The sequence below is a fragment of the Podarcis filfolensis genome (genome assembly GCF_964270895.1).
Source record: "Podarcis filfolensis genome assembly, chromosome: 17".
Lineage (NCBI taxonomy): Eukaryota > Metazoa > Chordata > Lepidosauria > Squamata > Lacertidae > Podarcis > Podarcis filfolensis.
Window position 1 is genome coordinate 14817232 of NC_139621.1, and position 16634 is coordinate 14833865.

General features: G+C 45.9%; 1 protein-coding gene and 1 long non-coding RNA gene across 2 annotated transcripts in view; one reads left to right on the forward strand and one right to left on the reverse strand.

Annotated features, from left to right (window-relative positions):
• Positions 1 to 16634, forward strand: part of LOC310753144 — a 356996-nt gene that overhangs the window by 228263 nt on the left and 112099 nt on the right. The window lies entirely within an intron of this gene.
• The window catches only part of ADAMTSL1 (ADAMTS like 1), a 257528-nt gene that overhangs the window by 62408 nt on the left and 178486 nt on the right, over positions 1 to 16634 (reverse strand). The window contains exons 16-18 of the mRNA XM_083592741.1: positions 12094 to 12304; positions 7520 to 7699; positions 2613 to 2766 (exon numbers count right to left, since the gene is read on the reverse strand). Coding sequence (XP_083448867.1) covers positions 2613 to 2766; positions 7520 to 7699; positions 12094 to 12304 — 545 coding nt within the window. The remainder of the gene's footprint in view (positions 1 to 2612; positions 2767 to 7519; positions 7700 to 12093; positions 12305 to 16634) is intronic.

The following is a 16634-nucleotide window of genomic DNA, read 5'->3' on the forward strand; positions in this document are numbered from 1 at the left end:
TACTCCACAACATCGGCTGCTGCTGTGGCAGGAGGCAGGGAGGGCCAAAGAGAGCATGACATGATAAAGGTAAAGGTAAAGGACTGTTAAGTCCAGTCAAAGGCGACTATGGGGTTGCGGTGCTCATCTCACTTTCAGGCCAAGGGAGCCAGAGTTTGTCCACAGATAGCTTTCCAGGTCATGTGGCCAGCATGACTAAGCCACTTCTGGTGAAACCAGAGCAGCGCACAGAAACGCTGTTTACCTTCCAGTTGCAGTGGTACCTATTTATCTACTTGCACTGGTGTGCTTTCGAACTGCTAGGTTGGCAGGAGCTGGGGCAGAGCAACAGTAGTTTGAATGACATATCATGGGGTAATACACTATATCAGGCATCCCCAAACTCGGCCCACCAGCTGTTTTGGGACTACAATTCCCACCATCCCTGACCACGGGTCCTGTTAGCTAGGGATGATGGGAGTTGTAGTCCCAAAACAGCTGGAGGGCCGGGTTTGGGAATGCCTGCACTATATCATGGCATGGGGCACCACACTCTAATCTAGCAGAGAGGAAGGAAAATCAGCACGGAGATATCATTTTCAGTAGCACCTCAGTGTTGTCCAGAAATGTCGTTTGCACCTCATTAAACAAAATAAACAGCTTCTTTTTGGCACTGGCTGTTATTTTAGCTATTATGATTTACAGCAAATAGGTGGGTGGCAGCTGCAGCCCCTCCCCCAAATCAGAAAACAGCAATGCACATCCCGTTGCTGAAGATCTTTCCGTGAAGGAGCCCATCTAATGAATACAAGGAAGGTGCGAAAGAAAAAGGGGAACTCCCCTTGTTAAATGTTCATCGTTTCAGCCCTGTGAGGCCCCACAGCTGAGAGCAGCAAGGAGGAATAAATGCAGTGGAGTCTCGAGGGTGTAATGTGAAGCAGAACAAATCTAGTTTGAGCGGGTTGAAAACCCCACGGTGGATAATATTAGACTTCATTAGTTATGTGGGTCCCTGCAGTTCAGGTCTCTGTGCCAGACAACTGAAAAGAATATGAGGACTGGGTCATGGATTTTGAAAATAATGTTACATTTTGCACTTAGAAATCAAATCCCAATGTAGCATTTATGAATGGCCCATCCATGTATAAATCACAGCTGTTGCAAACTTATACAAACAAGGCCCCCAATTCTTTCCTTCTCACTGTACTTCTCCATTTTTCAGGCAAAAGTTATGATACATGAGTAGCGTACTAATCTTAAATGACATTATACTAAACACACAGGGCAACACCCGCCATTTCCTGATTCCCCCCCTCCAATATTTTTTTGAGGGGGGCGCACTGAGGGTACAAGGGATGTGTGGAACAGTTCTGCCAATGAGGGACGCTGTTAAACATCACCCATAAACCTCTGGAATGCTGAACCCGATTATTACTGTTTGGAAAGGGACCCCCACCCTTCTATATCTTCTTCATGGAAAACAAACAAGCCTTGGAAATTTCAGGCACAATTGAATACAACTGCAATAGCAACTTTCTTATGAAACTTTTATCATTTTGAAAACATGGACTCCATTTGCCCCAAAGCGATTAGGGGGCATTTTCTCGCTGAATCAAACCCCAAGACAGCACAACCAAATATCAGGGATGGTGACAGCTACACTCCAGCGATAGCCACAATAAGGTCTCTCTCTCTTTTTGGTCCATAATTCACCCATGTCTATATTTGCAGACTCCCAGGGTAGACCATGGACTGTGTCACAAGCCACTGTGCCATTGATTCAGATTTCTGTGTGTGCATCAACTAGTCATTAAGGCCTTTTCTCAACTTGTTGCCTGATTTTTAAGGAAGACAGGCAAACTATTATGGGAAAGTCTTATGAATGGGATCTAGAGGGCAAACAATCCACTGTGCTGATTGAGTTCAGCCCCTGCTGAACTTCCAGGTAAAAGTTAAAGGTAAAGGGACCCCTGACCATTAGGTCCAGTCGTGACTGATTCTGGGGTTGCGCTGCTCATCTTGCTTTATTGGCCGAGGGAGCCAGCGTACAGCTTCCGGGCAGAGGGAAGGATTAACCAGTACACAATAAGATCAAAATGCGAGTCGGGTGAAAGTGTGGATGCAGTTAGTTCAAATTAAGTATGATTATAACCAGTGAGGCAGGTAAGGGACCCCTGACCATTAGGTCCAGTCGCGGACGACTCTGGGGTTGCGGTGCTCATCCCGCTTTATTGGCCGAGGGAGCTGCCATACAGCTTCCGGGTCATGTGGCCAGCATGACTAAGCTGCTTCTGGTGAACCAGAGCAGCGCACGGAAACACCGTTTACCTTCTTGCCGCAGCGGTACCTATTTATCTACTTGCACTTTGACGTGCTTTCGAACTGCTAGGTGGGCAGGAGCAGGGACCAAGCAACGGGAGCTCACCCCGTCGCAGGGATTCGAACCGCCAACCTTCTGATCGGCAAGTCCTAGGCTCCGTGGTTTAACCCACAGCGCCACCCGTGTCCCGAACTTCCAGGTGCTTTGCAGTAAATTGTTACCGAGTAAAGGGCTCTACAAACTCCTGTTTGGTCACAGAGATGTCACAAACCCTCAGAATTCCCACTCGCCCCAGTTGCTTTTCTATACTCACTTGCACAGGTTGCTACTGCACATGGCCTGACCAATGATGAGAATGGCAAGGGCGGGCACAGCGATGAATTGATGATGGCAGAAAGCCCGGTGTTTAGCATTTTCCTGCAAATAGCATTTCGCTTCTGGGTTCCCTCACCACAGCTCACAGAACACTAGGCACAAAAAGGAGCTGATTAGGAAGGTCACAGGTTAAAAGACAAAGAGGTGCAGAGAAAAGGGCCGGAGGCAGCTGGTTGCATGGACTGTAATCTCTTCCTGTGACCACTATGCTTTAAAATATTATGGTGCATTACTCTGTACAGAAGGGAACTCCCCTTTGCAGATTTTTGTGGACTCGGTAATGCTCATACATGTAAGGTTTTCACAGTATCCACAAAGCATCAACCTTGTGATAATTGTGTTCTCTGTCTCCACCCACCATTTTAATCCAGATGCACCGTTCATGGTTTTGGTTGTTTGTTTTAATTGGTGAAATATACTCGGAGTCGCGTAGTGATTTCATGCTCTTTATTGCAGCTCGTAAACAGTGAATGAATTTTCCCCAAACCTCAGGCTTTATATACATTATTTACACAATGGGTCCCGTGTGATTGGCTGACTCTGCTTCCCTCCTGGAGCCCGATTGGGCTGTTCCTGCAGGCCAATCGGTTGTTCCATTCTAGGACCCTACTGACCTGATAGGCTGATTAACTTCCTCCTGGGGCCTGACTGGGCTGCTCCTGCAGGCTAATCCAGTTGTTGCATTCTAGGATCCTACCTGCCTATTGTTCTAGGATCCAAGCTCAGTACATAACAACTGGATTTTCCATGGAAGCCGTAAATATGGATTAAATGGGAAAATAATATGGGAAGACATCATGTGGCTATTGTTCAAACCAAGCATGCATAGTCACGGCTGCCTTCCTGCAGCCGTCTGAACATGGGAAGTCCTACCCATGCTGGCATAAGAAGACAGATTACCATTCCTTCGCTTCTCACCATCCTGTCTTCAGGAAAAGTTAGGTACTCCAGCAGGCAGGCTATGGAATACACAGGATCGCTTTGGTGTAACTCATATGCAGGCAGCTTAACAGGCCTGCACTCTTGCCAAAATCTGCAAAGAACTCCAATGCTGCCTCTTACGTTTTTCGCTTGTGGTGCTGTTCCTGGAAGCGGCTGATGACTAACATGGCAACAGCGATTGGGAGGGAGGGAGGGAGAAGCAGACATGATGCTCACATGGGCCCCAGTTCAGATTCAGCCTTGCACAAGGCAGGGTGGGCATGTGGCAAGTAAGGCACAGGTATTAATAATTACCAAAAGCTGTGGCCCCAGATAACCAAGAGCTATCTAAATCGTAAGACAGATGGACGGGCCCATCTCCATCTCCAATGAATGACCTCCAATTCTTGAGCAAAGGGGCTCTCCTTCCTTTGAGCCCTGTGCACATGGTTACAGATGCAGTATTATAAACTCTATGTGCAGATCCAGTAGCAGCTGCGAGTATCTGGGTCCAGGTTTGCTCTGCTTGCCCTTGCTGTGTGTGCACCACATAAATAAATGGCTCTTGTTGAATCTGGGCTTTAAAATATAACTTTCTAATACTCGTGCAAGGATGGTTATAGGTGTAAAAAAGAAGGGTGGGAGAGACACACCAAAACATTCTCTGGTGTAGAAGAAAACAGCCCCCTTTTGAAAAATAATATAAATGCCATTATGCAGAAAGTTGTGTAGGTTTTTTACGTACATTTTGATGAGCAAAATGACTGCCTGAGGAGGGGGGTAGAATGCCTCTTTAGCCTCATAATGGGGGCATGTCCTAGCAGCAGATTGCCTTATACAATCTATTTATTTGGCAGGATAGATTATTATCAATTAGTTAAGCTTCCTCTACAACACACAAGCACACAAACACATCCTGGCACGACGGGTTTCTTTCATCGACCAAGCTATTAACTTTCTCCTTGAGTGAAAGAGGGGTTGGCAGTGGCAAGGAGAAGAACACCTACTTGGTTTTAGGATTAAGCAATATGCTTTTATATATGTTGGAAGCCGCCCAGAGTGGCTGGGGCAACCCAGGCAGTTGGGTGTGGTGCAAATATTATCATCATCATCATCATCATCATCATCATCATCATCATTAGGTGCTCCAGACATCCCTTACCTGAAAGCCTCTCTCTCTCTCTGCAATCACTTGATAATGTCAAACCCAAAGTACAGATGTATTCGGTTGTGGATCATTAAACAAGACTAGAGCAGTGCTTTACACAAATGCTCTCCTGCAAAGTGTTTATTGAAGTTGGCAAGGGCCTTTTTGCAGCCTGAGTATTCTATATTGCGAGGCTTGTCAGGTGGTTCCTTAGAGAGAAGATAAGGCTGTGTACACATGTTCATTTCCTCTGCATCTGCTGGTCTAGGAAGCCTTGCACTCATGGTGTTCACCACACCTGTATCTATCCTACATTTTCAAATGAAATACTGCATTTTAATTCATTCCCCTCAAACCAGCTTTGATCAGAATGGAAAAGAGGACTTCTCTGCATTTAAACTGGTAATGTGTACGCAGCCTAAGGAAGGACAGAAAAGTCTTTCTCTGCAGTGTTACAGGGAGGTGCTGGTTAGGTAAAGGTAAAGGGACCCCTGACCATTAGGTCCAGTCGTGACCAACTCTGGGATTGCGGCGCTCATCTCGCTTTATTGGCCGAGGGAGCCTGTGCACAGCTTCCGGGTCATGTGGCCAGCATGACTAAGCCGCTTCTGGTGAACCAGAGCAGCGCACGGAAACACCGTTTACTTTCCTGCCAGAGCGGTACCTATTCATCTACTTACACTTTGGCGTGCTTTTGAACTGCTAGGTTGGCACGAGCAGGGACCGAGCAACGGGAGCTCACCGGGATTCGAACCGCCGACCTTCTGATCGGCATGTCCTAGGCTCTGTGGTTTAACCCACAGCGCCACGCCCTCTCCAAAGTGTGCTCTAAGTTCACACAGCACAACTGTGTGGCCCACAAAGCTTTTCTACAATGGATTGCATTCCCTGAAACCCTCCTGCAGCACACACAGGTGTTCTGCTGCAGACAAGGCAATGCGGAAAGGCAGCTGTAGCAAACTTCATTCCAGTTGTTGCTCTTGTCTCCTCTAGCAGCCCACAGCGCACCTGGTTCCGATGAAAGGCAGACCCAATAATAATAATAATAATAATAATAATAATAATAATAATAATAATAATTTATTTATACCCCGCCCATCTGGCTTGGTTTCCCCAGCCACTCTGGGCGGCTTCCAACAGAACACTAAAATACAATAACCTAGTAAACATTAAAAGCTTCCCTAAACAGGGCTGCCTTCAGATGTCTTCTAAAAGTTTGGTAGTTGTTTTTCTCTTTGACATCTGATGGGAGGGCGTTCCACAGGGCAGGCGCCACCACCGAGAAGGCCCTCTGCCTGGTTCTCTGTAACTTAGCTTCTCACAGGGTAGGGAACCGCCAGAAGGCCCTCAGTGCTGGACCTCAGGGTCTGGGCTGAACAATGGAGGTGGAGACGCTCCTTCAGGTATACTGGACCGAGGCTGGTTTTGCATAAGTATAGAGCCAATGAACTAGCAACCAATGAATTTGTACCTCTGTGGAAATAACCTGAGCACCAGGACAAACTATCACTCACTTCCTCGCCTGCCCCCAAACCCACCTAGAATGTGCATGGTGAAGTTCTGAATTTACAAGCCACCATCTCCAACTCTTATTATGGAGGTTCTGCAAAGATGTTCCAAATGGAAATGGAAACACAGCATCCCTTCAGCAAAGCACACTGGGGTCTCTACCACCAGCCAGGTGTACTAGGGCTACTAGGAGAACACACCTCACAACTTTCAGGAAGAACATCATGGGAAAAGGGAGACCCATCTGACCAGCCATTCAGTGAAGGCTGGTCACTGAGGGCAAAAGGTGCACTGCCCAATCAACCTCAGCCTGGCTTTGGTCAGCCCCAACCTACCTGTTTTTCTCCTTACAACCTGCCTAGAGGCTGGCACTGCCAGTCAGCTCCCTTCTCCTTAGTTTCAATGTTGCCCTTAAAGAACTCATCAGGGAAGAGGATGGGGACAAAACTAGATGTCAGAGGCTGGCTGGATGAGTAAGAGTGGTGGGAGCTGACTGCCCAAGAGCCCCCCAGGGAGGACACAGAAGAAGACGACTTTGAACCTGGCGGCCAGCGCACAGCGGCGGGAGTGGGGATGGAGGCTGGGCACCCACATAATTTTTTTTCTGTGGGTGCCTGGGCCAGCAGGGCCCCCTGAAGTTGGTGTCCCTGTGGAGGAGCGAGTGCCATTGTTCAACTATGCAATGCAATGCATTTTTCTTATCCATCCTGAATCTTCCAGCATTCTGCTTCATTAGATGCCCACGACTTCCTGTGTTATCCTGCCTAGAGCTGATGGTAATAATAATAATAATAATAATAATAATAATAATAATAATAATAATAATAATTTATTATTTATACCCCGCCCATCTGGCTGGGCTTCCCCAGCCACTCTGGGAGGCTTCCAACAAAAGATTAAAATACCGTAATATATCAAACATTAAAAGCCTCCCTAAACAGGGCTGGCTTCAGATGTCTTCTAAAAGTCTGGTAGTTGTTGTTCTCTTTGACATCTGGTGGGAGGGCGTTCCACAGGGCAGGTGCCACCACTGAGAAGGCCCTCTGCCTGGTTCCCTGTAACTTGGCTTCTCGCAGTGAGGGAACCGCCAGAAGGCCCTTGGCACTGGACCTCAGTGTCCAGGCAGAATGATGGGGGTGGAGAAGCTCCTTCAGATATACAGGTATTCACAGTCCCAAACATCTGGAGGGTACCACATTGGCTACCCAGTGCTAGAGACACCCAAGGCTACGGTGTGTTTGTTTTTGTTTTCTACTGCTACCTCATACCTGCGTCCAGTCTGAAAGAAGCCACTCAGGGGGGCAGTCCTCATTTTGGCAGGCTTGTTGGGAGGCGGGCCTCAAAGTGGAGCAGAATGTTTCTGGAAGCTCCAGGAAACTCCCATCGGCCATGCGCTGCTTGCAGAGCACTTCCCGCTTCTCAAGGCCACCCCCGCACGTCTGTGAACACTGGAGGACAACAGAAGCGGCAGAGGCCTCAGAGCTTGCTGACATTTGCAGCAACTGCCATGCATCAGGTCGCTTGAATCACAACTGAAGTGAATGGGAGCAACCTGACTGCATGTGAGATGGCAGCCATTACATACAGCCTACTTGTGAGAAGAGTGTAAGTTAAACAAACAGCAGAAGCACAGCTGTCCTTTGGCGCTCTCTTTGCTCAGAAAACCCTCTGTGCAACACCAGGCCCAGCCTAACTCCACAGTCTAATCCACCACCCCCACCAAATTTTAATTCATGGGAAAGCTACACCCTGGGTCTTCAATCCGCAGCTCCCTAAATAATTGGTTTGCAAGGTTAATATAATAAACTACTAAACCACATAGTCCTTTATTTTTATGACTCTTGGTGACTGCTGTGAGCACTGCTTCCAAAAATAAAAGGGGAGGGTTATTGGAGTCAATGTAAGTATGTTAGATTAATTTCTAGTGAACCACATCTCCCTCCCTCTTTAAGCTAAATCTTCTCCTGCATACATTCATGCAGGCCAGGAACTAGATTATAAACTTGCATAGAGAGTCACTTGACCCAATGAGGCCAGTGAGGCCCTGCTTCTAGCATTAATTTTTATGCACAAACCACCAGGTTAAAGAACATGGTGCCCATGTTGTGGATTGCAACTTCCACCATACTGGCTGGGGTTGATGGGAGTTGGAGTCCAAAATCCAAGGTATCATGTTAGGTTCCCAAAAGTAAGTTGAAACAGGTTCCATACTCTCCTGGTATGTCCCACAGAGGACCTTACGGTCTTCAAACAAAAACATCTTGGAGGTTCCGGGCCACAGAGAGGTTAGGCTGGCCTCAGCCAGAGCCAGGGCGTTTTCGGCTGTGGCTCCAATCTGGTGGAATGCTCTGTCACAAGAGACTAGGGCCCTGCGGGACTTGACATCTTTCCGCAAGGCCTGCAAGACAGAGCTGTTCCACCAGGCCTTTGGCCAGGGCATAGCCTGACCCCCTTCTTTGGCAATCCTCACAGAACTCTAGCCCAATGGTTGCCATTAATCTGATTTGAATTGATTTTATAATGAAATGATTTTAGAATGTTGTATCATTTTAATGTTGTTAGCCGCTCTGAGCCCTGCTTCGGCTGGGGAGGGCGGGATATAAATAAAAAATTATTATTATTATTATTATTATTATTATTATTATTATTATTATTATTCTATTTGCACCTGTCAATTGGCTAATACCAATTAGTGACTTGTATGCTGATCCTCGGGATGACTTATCACATTCATATTTCCTCTGATAAAAAACTTCCTACAATCTTGGTTTTGCATGCTAATATCCTTTTTGGTTCCCAATTAAAGAATGTGAGATCAAGCGAATGAGAGAACTACTCAGTGGAGTCAGTTCACATATTCAATTGCGAGGTTAGCAAGCAGTGAGAAATAAAAGGGATGTCTAAGCCTGTACTTGTGAACCAGCTCAATGTCCTACATATGACAATGTGCAGAATGAACCGTGAGTTGGAATGCAATGAAAACAGGCATGAAGGAGGAGTCGCGTTGTGTGCTTGTCCCTACAGTCCCTTTGACATTATAGCTAAACCATTTACAAAATGTCTGGCAGAGGCTGACATGATATGGGAGATAGACCTACCCACAACAACAGGCTCTTTCTGATGCTTTAGGATGCTACAGTCTCCCATAAGGGTGTTTTAACGCACAGGTGTGTGTGCATAGGTACTTCGCTATCCAATCTACCAGACAAAACACACATACAACACACGAACAGGTTCTGCTTTGTGAAACACAAAAGGAGCTTTCAAATTATTTGGGGCTAGTTTTTAGAATTATTCGCTGAGTAGTACCTAGAGCAGTAAACAAAGGGAAGCACACAGATGAGATTTCTTTTCTTTCTTTGTCCTTGCATTATTATGAATTGCAGCTGCATTATTTATATTGTTGTTGCTATTATTATTGTATCTTTGACACATTTATTTATCCCCTTTTCCTGCTCCCCTGTACTGTTTGTATCTGTAGCATATGTATTAACTAGAATTATCAGGTGGGTGCATCAGTATGTTTGGGTATGTGACGAGGGGTAATGGGAGGGAGATATGAAGGAGGGGGCTGTCGACTGCAGCATAATTTTGTGAAAAAGAAAACCTCAACAAACTACAGTGGAACCTTGGTTCTCAAATGTAATCCGTTCCTGGAGTCTGTTCGACTCCTGAAATTGTTCGGGAACCAAGGCACAGCTTCCGATTGGCTGCAGGAGCTTCCTGCAGCCAATCAGAAGCCGTGCCGGATGCTCGGCTTCCGAAGAACGTTCAAAAACTGGAACAATCATTTCCAGTTTTCGATCATTCGGGAGCCGGAACGTTTGGCTCCCAAGGCGTTCAGGAGCCGAGGTTCCACTGTATTCACAACAGCAAAAGGTAAACAAACACACAACAGCTTTACAACTTTAAACTTTTGTAAGCAAAGCAACTAAAAAACAATGACAGTAACAACATATTGTATACAGCAGGGCGAGAGCCTTGCTACTGAAATGCTGCATTATGTGGACTGTCATTCACAGAGCACCAATTCACCAGCTGTCTGAAATGTGCTGAAATTAACAGCGATTATAACTCCCTTCTATGGACAAGTTAATATCTGGTAAGCAGTTATTTTCTACACTCACTCTTGGAATTGCTCACTTGCATTGTTAGGCAGTGAGACCAAACAGATGCAGAAGGAAAAAGGAATCATGCTTTCCAAAACTTTAATGGTTGCTGTTGGATCCTAAAGCATTCTAATTTGCTGCATTCAGCAAGGTTCCCTCCACCCTTCTTCCAAAAATACTGGGAGAAACAGTTCTGAAGGGGCAGGAGAGGGGAAAGAAGCCTTTAAAAATGTTCTGGGACATGTCAGCCCAAGGAACTTTAATAGATATTCTGAAAAGTGAGCCACGGTTTGTTCTATTAAAAGTCCATTCCCTTCAGCAATAAAGTGAAGATAGAAAAAGATTTATTGATGCAACCCTTTGCAGCCACTTTCTGCAAAAGAGATGTTTACCGGGGCTTATAAAAATGAATTCTGATACCATTTTCTTTGGGGTGGGAGGCGAGGCGAGGAGATAACCCATCAAAACAAGGTAAACACCCTCACAGCTTTATCCCAAATATGGAACATTTTAAAAATAAAGACTTGAATTTATAAGGATGTATTTTTAATCACTCAAAATGTTAAACATGCTGATGGTTATCTCAGGAGTTCTTCTGCCAAGAACATTAAAGGTTTATTAAATAAATAAAAAAAATCTAATTTGGACCACCCTTCCTTATGAGAACTCAAAAGCCGCAGCGAAGAAGAGTGGTAACGCTTGTAGCTAAAATATTGTATTCATGTAAAAAACGGCAGTAGATACAATGAACTTCCCAGAGTGAGGTTTACCCCATGTCAATGGGGCAGCCAAAGAGGGTGTCTATGGGGGCAGTGGGCTTGCCTCAAAATCAAAGCAGAAATGAGAGACTGGGTTGATCAGGGGTCAGCAACATTTTTCAGCCGTGGGCCGGTCCACGGTACCTCAGACCATCTGGTGGGCCAGACTATATTTTGCAAAAAAAAATATGAATGAATTCCTATGCCCCACAAATAACCCAGAGATGCATTTTAAATAAAAGCACACATTCTACTCATGTAAAAACTGTTAGTATTCCTGCTCCATGATTGCAGGCATGGGATTGTTGTCTTTCACATGACAGTGTATATTTTTACTCCACAAAGTGGGAAGTGACGGAGACAGGATGTTTGTGTTATTGTGTTCCGTGAAGTGCGGCTATTGTCCTGTTTTTTCTCTCTTTGCTGTCTGATACTAGAGAGGGAGGGAGCCATGTTGCAGTGCTCCGTGTGTGTTTATATGTAAATAAAGTAGATTAGCCCAAATGCTGAGTTGCTGAGGTCTGTCACACATGATGCACAAACTCTGTGGATCCCTAAGTGTGCCGGTGTCGGTTGGCATTGGTCGCTGTGATGTTTGGGCTGAAGAAAGCTTTTGAAGCTCCCGTATGAAAGACCAGGAGGGAGAGAACATGCCAGTCGGGCATGTGTCTCTGCCAGGGTTCTACTTGAGTGTAGGCCGAGCTCCTGACAAAAACACCATGCAGGCCCCACAAATAACCCAGAGATGCATTTTAAATAAAAGGACACATTCTACTCATGTAAAAACATGCTGATTCCCGGACCATCTGTGGGCCGGATTGAGAAGGCGATTGGGCCGCATCCAGCCCACAGGCCTTAGGTTGCCTACCTCTGGTGTTGATCTTTGATGGGGTTCAGAATTTGCATCTTCCCTGTTTGTTGCGCAAGTGGAGGAAACTTCATGCCTTGGTTCACTGAATGAATGACATTACTTACCTGTTGCCACTCCGAGAGGTACCAGGATGGGGGGCAGTCGAAACGATTGCAGGCTTGCACCTGGATGGGCTGGGGCTTGTGGCACAGCCCGTCTGCCAAGATCACCGTCTCGTTGGTTTCTCGCGAGAGGAGGTGAGAGCAGAAGACGTCTCGGGTCTGCAGTCCTACGCCGCAGGTGAGGCTACAGGAGCTCCACTGCCCCGTCTCCCACCTGAGGGGAAAAGCCGAGAAGAGGAAACCACTGCATCAAAACAAGTTTCCCAAACCTCCTACCAATCTGTCTGCCTTTTCGCTCTGCGTGAGAGACTCTGGAATGGATCCTGCCTAATGCTACAATCCTATACACCAGGAGTGGGGCATCTTTATAAGAGGCTGCGTTCCCTTCTGGGCACCTCTGCCCCCCGGTGGGCAATGCCAGAGGCAAAAAAGAAACGGTCACAACTCTTACCTAGATCCAGTCATGCAGAAGTTTTTACACAAACCCAGGATGGCCGCTTACAGAGGCAAACACAAAAAGGAGTCTACTGGTTATTTGAGAAAGGCTGTGGAATCTGGGAAGGTGGGACATGTGCAGCTCCCCAGGGGATGGTATTACTGTGCCATCGGACTGGGAGTCTTCATGAGAGAGATGCTCCAGAGGAAGAACTGTGAGGGGAGAGAGACTTTCTGTTCATCATTGGCTCCCTACATTGGCTCCCAGTACGTTTCCGAGCACAATTCAAAGTGTTGGTGCTGACCTTCAAAGCCCTAAACGGCCTCAGTCCGATATACCTTAAGGAACGTCTCCACCCCCATCTTTCAGCCTGGACACTGAGGTCCAGCGCCGAGGGCCTTCTGGCGGTTCCCTCCCTGCGAGAAGTGAGGTTACAGGGAACCAGGCAGAGGGCCTTCTCGGTAGTGGCGCCCGCCCTCCCATCAGATGTCAAGGCAATAAACAACTATCTGACTTTTAGAAGACATCTGAAGGCAGCACTGTACAGGGAAGTTTTTAATGTCTGATGTTTTAATGTATTTTTAATCTTCTATTGGAAGCTGCCCTGGGGAAACCCAGGCAGATGGGCAGGGTATAAATAATTTATTTATTTATTTATTTATCTATCATCATCATCATCAGGCAATGGCTTTCCCACCTGCTTTGCCCCACCCTCCATCCCTAGGAGCCTCTCCCAGATCATGACATTCAGAACAGCAGAAGCAGCTGGGAAGAGAGAAGAGGAGCTCAGGGATATATATATTTAAAATAATTTTATAAGTTATATTGTTTTCCTTGTTTTTCAACTTGATCCTTTTATATAACGTTGTGGTATTTTATGCATTGTGACTGGCCACCATTTTTATTGATTGCACTGTAGTAATTCCTTATTGTATTTGTTAAGTGTAAACTGTTTAATTACTATTTGCTGATATTTAATTTCACTGTTTACCATTACGTTCTAATGGCTCACTGAATATTTCTTTATTGTTTATTTTAAAGTCATTGTGGCTTTTTTGGTAATTGGATCAGATTGTTATTAACGTGTGTGACCTTGGCTGTCTATTTTGTTGTTTCTTCGCCTTGTGAATAATAAGATAGAAAGGCAGTATGCAAATTAAAAGTGAAATGAAAATGAAATTTTCCAGTACAGATGTAGTCTATTTGCTGGATGCAGATTGCACCCAGCATACAACTCAGGCACAGAGCAGGATACATCCTCCATTATACTGTGTTTGCATTCTGAATGTTGCTGGCCAGGATTTGAGGTTTAAATTTGAAATGGTTAACCTTGCAATGTGTTGCTGATGGCAAAAAATTATGGTGTGCATATACATAGGTAAAGGTAAAGGGACCCCTGACCATTAGGTCCAGTCGTGATCGATTCTGGGGTTGCGGCGCTCATCTCGCTTTATTGGCCAAGGGAGCCAGTGTACAGCTTCCGGGTCATGTGGCCAGCATGACTAAGCCGCTTCTGGTGAACCAGAGCAGCGCACGGAAATGCCGTTTACCCTCCCGCCGGAGCGGTACCTATTTATCTACTTGCACTTTGACGTGCTTTCGAACTGCTAGGTTGGCAGGAACAGGGACCGAGCAACGGGAGCTCACCCCGTCGCGGGGATTCGAACCGCCGACATTCTGATCGGCAAGTCCTAGGCCCTGTGGTTTAACCCACAATGCCACCCGTGTACATATACATACATGGGCACAATTGCACAATGAATACCCGTATCACAATGCAATTTTTTTTAACCTATTGACTTGTTCTCGGCCTAGCATCATCAATATAACTATTCCATTTCTCGATGAGAGATTGGCAGATTACAGCTGCTTTTTGTGAGAGAGCACAACTAAACAGGACCATGTTGGCCACAATCCTTAAGCTGCCTATTCCTTAAATTATTGTGACTGAGTGAAATGTTGCGACCTAGAAAACATAATGCTTGTGAACTTCCCTTCCCCTGCCCCGCTACCCTGATATGATGTTCTGCACCCTCATGATGGTCTATTTTCTTTTCTTCACTTCACACTGTCATGTACTTCACACAGTTGGGTTGGGTTCTTTTTTTGTGCCTCTTCAGAAAGAGAAGGTGTGAGAGCAGCTCACCTTGAACCAGAGAGACAAAGAGAACCAGCCAAGGCTTTCGTTCAGTCAGAACTCAGTTCCGGCACCTCTCAGGTGGGCGCCATTGCCATTACAGTGGATGCTCGGGTTGCGAACGTGGTCTGTGCGGGATGCACGTTCGCAACCTGCAGCATTCACAACCCGTGTCTGTGCATGAGCGAGTTGCGATTCGGCACTTCTGCGCATGCACAAAGCGTGATCTAGCACTTCTGCGCACGCGCGACCACCAAAACCTGGAAGTAACCCGTTCTGGTACTTCCGGGTTTCGGCGGTCCGCAACCTGAAAAAACACAACCTGAAGCGGCTGTAACCCGAGGTATGACTGTATATGAGGACAAGGGAGGCGTTCAGGGTGAGTTCCGGCACCTCTTTTTCTAGAAAAATAGCACTGGACCCAGCACATGTCAGGGTATCCTGGATACGCAGCCCTGTGAATATACACCGGCTCTCTCCCAGAATCTTATTTACTGACCTTAATAAGGCTATTTGAAGGCCAAGGGACTTATGAGCATTGCCTAAGTTATGATAAACGAGGGGGCTGCTATCACCGCTTTTCTGTGGGACAGCAATGGCACCTGGCTGCCGTTTAATCTAATTCAGAGCAAGTCTCCTTGATACACGAACCTTGAATTACAGGTCCCATGAAGTTGTCAGTCGGAATTAATAATGACATATCGGCTACCCTCTGTGCTTGGCACACCTTAGAGGTATTCAGAGTACTTGGTGGTAAAAAACAAAACAAGACCCAAAACCCAAAATAAAATCCTGCCTTTTGTCTCTTCTTTGGAGGTCTATTTCAATGCAGAGCTTATTGCAACACTTGCCAAAGTTTATTCTTCTGGAGTGGGAGGTTTTCCAGTTACCTCCAGCAGCTCATTGTTTATCCATGGAATAAATGCTCAGCATTCATGTTGGCAATGAGCAGCCTAGCAGGCCATAAGAAGGAATGCATCCTTTATTTGGCTTCTTTAATAATAATAATAAAAGTTCGCAAGTTTTTTTTTAAAAAAATCCTATTTTTTAACTTTGGATGAAAATAAATCCTGTAGCCTTTTAAAATGTTTGGTTTTTTTCTAAGTAGAGCTGAAATCGAAGAAAGAAAGGGGGACTTTTAAACAGTTTCCTGATTTAGCGAAGTAGTAGGCATGACTGTAAGGCATTGTAACCAGTTTCCCCTCTGTTTCCATCATAAACATGGACATGAATGAGGATTTTTAGGAGCGAATCTTTGAACAAAAATTGTGTTTGACTGAAACTGAAGTCCAAGGGAGGACCCAAAAAATTGTGGGTTTTTTGCACAGTAAGCTCCAATCTTCTGAATGGTCGCAGGCATATAAGTTTGGTTGTGCAAGCCTAGCATGTTTCAGAACCAAGTGTGCAAGAGAGATTATCTGATGCAAAGTGACTGGAGAAGGAGGAGGAAGCAGATGATCAGGTGGTATGACTCTGCCTTTAGTAAGTGGTTGTAGTTAAAACTTTGCAAAAGCATAGGGAACTCTAGCTCTTCCCTAGATGAAAGACCAACTTAAAAATCTTGGCTCTGACCTCTGTTTCCAAATTGTCAATTTATAAACCCACAACGAACGGCTGCTGGATTGCAGTCTGCAGCAGTCTCTTTGCTACCCAAAGAAGCACCAGGAACAACAGCAGCAGCAGCAGCAGCAGCAGCAGCAGCAGAATGGTGGTTTTTTGCCATTGTTTCCTATGGAAATTTGGCATGCAGATAAATCAAACCTGCAGGAGCAGCTGGCTAGAAGCCCGCTCATTTACCCCCCAAGGGCAACTGTTGAAAGCACTAAGCACATCTCCAGACCTGCCACATAACTGCTGGAATGCGATTATGTCTTTTAACCACAAGCAGCTATCTAAAAGGGTTTCAGCTTCTACAAGCGTGCAAAAGGCCAGGAGCAGAAGGCTCCTCGCTTACGCACGGTCTTTAGATGG